The sequence below is a fragment of the Spea bombifrons genome, chromosome 13 (assembly GCF_027358695.1).
Source record: "Spea bombifrons isolate aSpeBom1 chromosome 13, aSpeBom1.2.pri, whole genome shotgun sequence".
In the NCBI taxonomy this organism is placed as follows: domain Eukaryota; kingdom Metazoa; phylum Chordata; class Amphibia; order Anura; family Pelobatidae; genus Spea; species Spea bombifrons.
The window spans coordinates 18,228,940-18,237,648 of record NC_071099.1 but is presented as its reverse complement, the minus strand read 5'-3'; the positions used below and the strand labels follow the sequence as shown (position 1 = coordinate 18,237,648).

The following is an 8,709-nucleotide window of genomic DNA, read 5'->3' as shown; positions in this document are numbered from 1 at the left end:
CAACGAACATACAGAGATATCCTCATAATAAAACATGGTATGTTGTATGTAGGTGTGAGGATTAGGATTGGGGACGGTGGAATGTGGGCCATTCTTGGTGTTGTAGAACCATTAAAGGTCAGATCTAAGGAGCTAAACATCGCCTGTGTATTCATCGCATGGAGGAAGGCAGGGGGAGCTGCGGCACCGAGGATACAGTCTGCTCCCTTTTGTTCCACAGACTGCGTGTCAGCACCGTGGCCTGCGGCCCCTGCAGATCTGCCGGGTACGCGGTCCGCGGGATATGTAGTGATGGCGAACGCGTGGCAGTGAGTGCCTCGCCGTCACTCTATTAAGGCTTTCCCCGGGGCATTAACCAGTAAAGCGCCTCCATAAAAACACGCTACTGATATAGCAATAATTCCGCCTCCTACAGCTAGAGAAAAGCACTCGGCAGCGCTGCCTCCTCTTTTATGAGCTTAATTCTGCGTCTTTAACACATTTTACTGACGTTACCATTGTTACTATTACTGCTCAGAGGTCTATAGAGATACACAGGGGCGGCTTTACCATAAAACCACAGCTGCCTAGGGCCCCGTAATAGCATGCAGGACATATTCCTCATAACATTCTATCTTTTAGAAACCTGTAATATACGCTTTTGTATAATTATCATATTATATTGCTGTTTTTTTTCTTAGGGTCCTAAAAGGGTACCAAGGGCTTATAGCCCGGTATATATATATATATATACACATGCACATATATATATATATTTATACACACACACATATATACACACACATATACACGTATATATATATATATATATTTATACACACACACACACATATATATATACACACACACACATATACACGTATATATATATATATATATTTATACACACACACACACATATATATATACACACACACACATATACACGTATATATATATATAAAGTCCAGCTCTGTTAGTCACTAAACCAGATTACTTGTTGATGACTCCGGGATTCGCAGATCCCGTTCTAATTCCATACGGTTAGATCTCAAAGATCTGCAGATCTCGTCCCAAATTTGCAGATTCATTTGTATTTTTTAATCTCATGTTTTATTTGTAAATTAAAGAAATATATATAAGGTATATAGTATATATATATATTATACATTTTATTATTACACATTAGTTATTACATAGAGATATTATCACTTCTGCTGGATAATATGAAGAGTATTTGATGCTTCACACAGTTTCTGTGTAGGGGAGACGATACTTCTTTGCGGCCACATAAAAGGTTTTGCCCCTCACCTACGATTACTGCCCCGCGGGATCCCCCCCAGCACTACCCACAGGATCCCTCCGGAATATCCCCCCCCCCGGATTACCCCAGGACCCCTCACACTCCGGCGGCAGCAGGATGTGACACTCACACGCAGACCGCATCCTCACTCCGCCCATCGCCCAGGCGCCTCCCCCTGTCCCTCCTACTCCTTGCAGCAGATGAAGCTGATGATCGTCGAGGACGCATCACCGCCCGTTACACCGAGCCTCTCACCGGGTACTGGGCTCCGGGACACCCAAACACAGCGTGCACCCTGCGATAGAAGGGCCGGGCGAGTATACCGTGCGCTCCCCGGTGCTGATAGGGCTCAGAGGGGCCCCGTAGCCGGTATCTAGCAATATATTCACTGGACCTAACCCTTCCCCGAGGGCTGAGCCGCTTATCTCCGGGGTGATGGAGCCGGGTGGGCCCGGCGGGGACGCTCCTCCCCCGGTACCGGAGAAGAAGAAGCTGAACCGGGCTCCTTCCCCCGCTCGGCCCAAAGACCTGACCGGTTGGTCCCTGTCCAAGGCCCGCCGGGGTTCCCCAGTCTCCCTCTCTGTGATGCCCCAGGTCCCCCGACGGCCGCTCCCGTCACCTAATGGTAAAAAGAAGCAGGCGGCCCAGGCGCCCCGGCCGGGGGTAAAGCCTAAAGCCTCGGGGGGCGCGGCCCCTCGGCGAGGAACGGACAGCAGCTCGGAGGGGTCGTGCGCCTCTGAGGAGAGCAGCAGCCGGACCAGCAGCGAGGAGTGCGGAGTCTCTGGAGCTTCCAGCCGCCTCCCGCTGAGCGCCTCAATGGCCTTCTCAGACCTGACCGAGGAGCTCCTGGACGGCGGTACCGAGAGTTTGTTACGGGAGATGGAGGAGCTGCGCTCCGAAAACGATTACCTAAAGGTGAGGAACCTCGGGGGCGGGGCTTCGGCGAGGTAACAGGTCTTCCCTGGCTAAATGAGGTGCTGTACCTTATTGCTGATGGAGGGGCTACAGGGTGTGTTAATAGAAGTGTTTTGTAAGTAAAAGCACAAAAATAATGTCTTCAGGTGTAATAATTGTGGGCCCTTTCTAAGTGAATACGCAAAGCACTGGCTTTTCTATCGTTGTTGGCAGTATGATTGGTCATTGTGGTAAAATCCATTAAATGATGCACCTCAGGGGAGGTGCCTAAAGTGCACTGAACAGTAGTATGGCCTTGGGGCATCCAGTTCTGTAGGGTTATATATATAGTGGGTGCCATAGCTTAATCTTTACCCCGCTGTGGGATATATCCGCCAGTACTGGATCATTTATGGAGGTACCTATTCCATCGGATTGTGTGAGATCTCCAGGAAAAGATAGACAGCCGGATGCAGCGTGTAACCAAATCACGGCCAAGTTATGGAAAGAGAGCTGAAATTGTGTAATTAGCGATGTTTTTATTATATTTTCGGTGGGCAAATTGGTTCTGAAAAAAAAACCTTTGAACATGGTGGTGTTACCGTAGCAACCAGTAGAATGGTCCAATCAGAAGGAGCATTACATTGGCTGCTGAGGCGTTGACCATTCCCCCCCCCCAAACTTTGCACTACAATTGCCTTTTCCTAAATAAGTCCTGTTGTGAAGATCGCGCATGTTCTGGAGCGGCCCCTTTGACTGCTTGCTGCTGTTTATAGTCGCTTCAGGGGGACAGCGGCCATCGCATCGCGTATGACTGCGTTTAGAGGTTCACATCCATGATGTCCACGCAATACAGAATTACCATAACCAAATGGATTTATTTGCATATAGCACATATGATGTCATAGCCGTTCATGCTGCATTCAAAACATCGTTTCTGTACTGTCTCAAAGACACAGCTGTGGTTAATTAAGAACATAATGGAAACACTGTCAGGTCACATGTATAGTTTATTGAAATGGATGGTAGATAAGTGGAGCCGCCTCCCATCAGAAGTGGTAAAGGCCAAGTCATTGAGGGGATTGGAGCATGCATGGGATAGACATATGGCTATGTTCAGTGTTCAATGTTCCTTTTACAGTCACGGAGTATTTACTGCCGCTATTTGGGTGCGCCTGGTATTAAAATATGCATTTTTAGATAAATGTAAGCATTATTATTATTATTATTATTATTATTATTATTGTTGATATTTGATGTATCTATGCACGTGCCAGCGATCTAAACCAAAGGATTTAGACCAGGATGCGGAGGGCTCTGTATTTGGATGTCTTTTTGGAATGTTGCCAGGCTAATAAAGTAGTCATTAAATGGTTAAGTGCCTTTTTCCTCCCCGCCCAATCTTTTTAGCTTTGGGAACCCCACATGTTGGTTGATTTAAGCTCATTTCATTCGAGATCGTCTGCCTCCAGCTGCTTTTTTTTGAGTGCCGGCTGCTTATTTTTAAAACGGGCCGTTGCGCAGGCGGCCCTGTGATTGGCTGCCCGCGGGGTAATAAGTATCGGCACGGAGACGAGCGCAGCGGATGTCCCCCCTTTTTTTTTTTTTTGCGGCATGCTTTAATTATTTCCAGATGAGTTCTGGAGCTGGGACGCTGCGTGACCCATAATTCCCAGAGTCATATTTAGCTTTGGTAGCCCCTTGGATGATGTCATCGTTCAGCTTCTTCAAATCCGTGTAAAATAAATATAAATCTCTCATCCCAAGTACAGGATATGACCCAATGGTTTAACCCCTTGATTGCACAGTGGGCAAGAAACGCATTGCGCCCCCCCCCCCTTAGCTGCTGTTGGCCGTGGGGGTCTAAGTTAATTTGTTGGTGAAATGGTTGTGCCGGGGCGGTTGTTTCGACGCGTGGAGCGAGTGTAACGAGAGGTTCAGGTTTCACGGTGCTTTGTGTTTTGTAAATCTAAACCCTTGCTCGTGGATAACGTATAATTAGGCTCTTCCAGCAGCCTGGAGGTCGGACCGGGTCAGTCTGGGTCTATCCAAGTTCCGGTTAGTCAGACGGCATGCTATATCTTTAATAGGGGACATTATATAATACCTGGTGGGGTATGCGCATGCACACAGGGGTCTGGTTTTTAGGGCTGTAGAATATTAAATTGTGGCCACTAAACATTGTTTAAGCTTAGAAGAGAGGGTAATATGGGGGGGGGCAGAGGGATATGGGTGTGAAAGAAGAGACTCCCTTTCCTTAGAAGGGACACTTGGGAGGTATGATAAGAAAGCTTCTATTCAGCTAGCGGATGTTGGGGGCATGCGCTGTCGTGTTGCATGTTTGTATAACGAGTGTGCAGAGCTCTGTGAAACGCGTTGGCGCGCAGCTCTGTTTGATCGTTTTGTAGTTTTCTGGAGCTACGTTTTAGTTTTTAAGCATCGCGTTCTCTGGATTTCCTCTTCGCAGCTGAAACGCGCCGTGAGTTGCCGCTTAGTGGTTTCCGGAAGTGAGTGTAGTCATTCCTGGTGCGACGGGACGCGTTTTTGTTTGTAGGGTCATCCTCCGCTTCTTCAGTGAATCATTTCAGTGAATTCGCCTCTCCCTTCACCCTTCCTTTATCCTCCAAGCCTCGCAGAACCCCCGTCAGGCCAGATTGGGCCCTACAGCTAGGGCATTACCTACTAAACACGCCATAGTAAGGGGTCGGCATATTGGTTATTCTGATCGGTGCTTCTGTATTTCTGATCCATTTTAATGGATAAAAAAAAAGGACATTTTCCAACTGGCCCCAAACTTTTGAACTGTATAAAAAGGGTTAAATAGAGAACCTGACGGTGTAAGCGCTGTGTGCTGCCGGCATTGGGTTTATAGAGACGGCAGATAGAGGAAAGCATTGCGTGAAACTCAATCAGCGGACGGTTCTTTTGTTTCTAAAGAGTCTGAAATGGTTAGAATTGCGCTGTTTGTATTCAGAATGTTCAGTAACGGTGTTTATTTTGGGTAGAAACAACAAACAATGTAACATTCCGGTAACGCATCTAGTAATGGTCTGTGCAGGGTCACTGGTTTTGCTCCTTGTCACATGGAGAAAATCTTTTTTTCCTTGAGAATAATACCCAGTGCTGAATACGGTTATTTAGGTCGACATCGATAAAAACCTGGTGTTTTATCTCCTTTTATTCTTCTAAATATCCTTTTATCTGCAGGCAGCCGTTGTTGTCGTTCATGTGATATTCTGGGTGACTTTCTCTAGCACCACGCCGAGCTGATTCTTTACGGCAATGCTAATGAAGTCTATTCTTCCATGGACTTTTGTTAGTCAGAGAGTCCGACCGAGTGATCGAAACAGAGTCATTCTTTTGTATACCACAAGCAGAATAAAAAGCTGAGTGTTTGTCTAGTAGATTAGGCTAAGATAACACAGGAGGAAGACTTACATAGGGTTAATGCGCAGCTGCCTAAAAAGTATTATCTTACACAACTTAAACTTAAAAAAATAAATAAATATATATATAATTTATATTTATATTTAAAAAAAAAAATTGAAAAATCGTGGCTCCTCTTCACTTTGTGCCACAAAATATTATGAAGTTCTTACCGGCCGGGTGCTTTCTGTGTTGGTGGCACCAGGGTGTTTACCGGTAACAACCATGCTGACCAAATACTTACAAGGGCCAACAACGGTTTCTGATTACTTTGTGTAATGCAACCGAGAAGACCTCAGGGAATATCTTTACATTGTAAATGGAGGAGGTATAGACCGTATTGACCATTTGTGGTTTGTGGAGAACACGGGGGAGTTTAGAGACTTGGTTAGGGGAATAAGAGTTCCTGTCATCGTTTCACACGCATTCTATGCAAGGACTTTAAATCCGCAGCTGTTTCTGCCGTCGTTTCTTCGTTCCTTTCTTAGTTGTGAGAAGGAAGAAGCCCTGGCTAGATTAACCACAATGCTACATAGCCTAACTCTTAAGGTCTGTGGCAGTATAGGCATATAACGTGGCCAACGTGTCCGCTAGCATCATGTGTCGTGAGATTTTGTATGATCAGAATATATATATATATATATATATATATATATATATATATATATATATATATATATATATATATATATATATATATTATATATACCGGTCCCATATGATTTATTATTATTAATAATAACAATAATACGCTGGGTATGGCATAGAATAAATATGCTCTTTTGATTAGCGTAGCTCGCCCAGGGGCTAGGTTGTGCTACAGGTTAGTGATATTGGTTCATAATTTTGGGGCCATCATTGTGAGAATAGATACATGGCCTTCATATCTGGGATGACCAACCGGTAGTTGGCCAGCTGTTGTTGGACTACAGAGTAGGCCGGTTGAGGTGTGTGGAAGAGATAGTTGTAAAACAACTAATTACGGAATGGAACAAGCATTCTAAGCTTTTATAGAAGCTAATGAAGCTAATTACATTTCAAAGATGTAATTAAAATAAAAAATCAACAAAAAGGAAAGTGAAAATCACACTGTACGAGATTGACACTAGATGGTAAAATTACACCGTAGGCTTGGATCAGTTTGCTTTTTTTTTCCATAGCGCCCATGGCACATACATGGAGCGTACGATGCACTGCTTACCGGCTGCATCCAGAACACACAATGTGAGTCTCCTCCAGCTCTGTATAATTGACCCTGCCATGAAGACCGGATAACCTTTACCATGAGCGGGTGCCTGGTCCGCTTTGCCACACGGATCAAAGACAAAGGAACAATGCTTTGTGTTTTCTTTATGCATGATGGAGCCCAAAAAGCACAGGGGGGAAAGCGACAGCTTGAGAGGGAGCCCAGGCAGCTGTCCTGCGCGGGGTGAGAGCTTCTCACCTTCCAGACGTCAAAGCTCAGCTTACCGTGAACCGGCCCTGCAGAGGCTGCCGTAACCAGCACCCCGTAAAATAATTCAGGGCGACATATGCGTTTTACTGACCCCCCCCCCCCGCTTTCATATCATTATGCTATAAAATTCCTACTTCTACAGAAAACAAACAGGACCCTCGTATCGCACAAAAGCAAAGCCATTTTCCCAACTTGCAGGCATCCCGGTCCCACCCAGAGATTAAACATGCAGGAAAGGATCCTGTTAAAAAAGGCAAAACACTAGCGATTGTGAATAGTTAAGTATCACTTGGTTCAGTCCACGGAAATGCAGATGCGGAGTACCTTCAGAATGCCAACATTATTTACTACATTAGTACAAGAAAAGCAGTCTTTGCCTTTCCAGGCTATCGATGGGTTAATGCAGCCAATTCTGCATGCTCAGCAAAGCTCGGAGGATGAAGGAGACGTTAATGTAATCGGCACCGACCGGTTACAACATGAATTTAAACCTCCATCCAGCAGCCGCACATAGGGTATAAATTCACTCCCCCAGAGTCAATAACGTGATGAGAACAGCCTTGATTGGATTTTTGTGAACCTATTTACAACAAGTGCGAAAGTAATGCATAAAGTCGTATCGACCGATAATGCTGTAAAAAAATAAATAAATAAATAAATAAATAAATAAACCCAAGGCTTCCGCTGTGCTGGAACTCGAATGTTTGCATGGCTGGCGATGATTACAATCCCAACTTCCTTTTAGTTCACATTATGATGTTAGAATTCCGTGCCTAAGAATAAAACTAACACTTATCAACCAAAATAATAAACCAAATCTAAACATTCCGGCATCTCCATGAGATATTATATTTATATTGACAGGGTAATATTTTTTTTTATTTTTTATTTAAATCAATAATTTGGGTAATTTTTATATGAAGATAATGGCTAAAAATAAAAGCAAAAAATAAATGACTGCACTGGACAATACATAGTTCACCGACTGAAACAATGGTTCCATTCCCCTCGTTGAAGCAATACTAATGTGAGTTTATATTATCATCTATATGTTTAATAACAGTTTTGTTAACGCAATGAATGGACAACGTACTTTACCTGTAGTGGACCTTGTTGGTCGCGTTTTGGATGACATCACGGAATGCCTACACTGTTTGTCTTATTCCACGTGTGTGATACGTGTTTTATTATTTGTGGTCTGCATGATTAAGACGCATTGTCTCCTTTCCCTTCCATCTTTCAGGATGAGATTGAGGAGCTGAGGTCGGAGATGCTGGAGATGAGAGACGTTTACATGGAGGAGGATGTGTATCAGCTTCAGGAGCTCAGGCAGCAGCTGGAGCAAGTCCACAAAACATGCCGCATATTACAGTACCGGCTGAAGAAGTCTGAGCGCAGGGGGCTGAGGGTGGCTCAGACCGGACAAGTGGATGGAGAGCTGATCGGTGCCCTGGAGCAAGATGTGAAGGTAACTCCAACAATAACCTGCGTATTCTATCTATTTCTACGCATATGCCTAGGGCTGGTAAGATGTTGTAATGAATTGATTAGTGTTCTGGTATAAGGTTTTTTTTTTTTCCAGGCGCTGCTGGCCAGAGCTCCATCTCATTTGGGCCTCTCGTTTGGCATTCATGGCCTTCTCCCCATGTAC

The 8,709-nt window shown here is 44.7% G+C and overlaps 1 protein-coding gene across 1 annotated transcript in view; it reads left to right on the top strand.

Annotated features, from left to right (window-relative positions):
- The first annotated feature begins 1,506 nt into the window (after positions 1 to 1,506).
- SOGA1 (suppressor of glucose, autophagy associated 1) overlaps positions 1,507 to 8,709 on the top strand; it is a 35,455-nt gene continuing 28,252 nt past the window's right edge. Inside the window, exons 1-2 of the mRNA XM_053453320.1 lie at positions 1,507 to 2,197; positions 8,302 to 8,526. Coding sequence (XP_053309295.1) covers positions 1,718 to 2,197; positions 8,302 to 8,526 — 705 coding nt within the window. The 5' untranslated portion in view covers positions 1,507 to 1,717. The remainder of the gene's footprint in view (positions 2,198 to 8,301; positions 8,527 to 8,709) is intronic.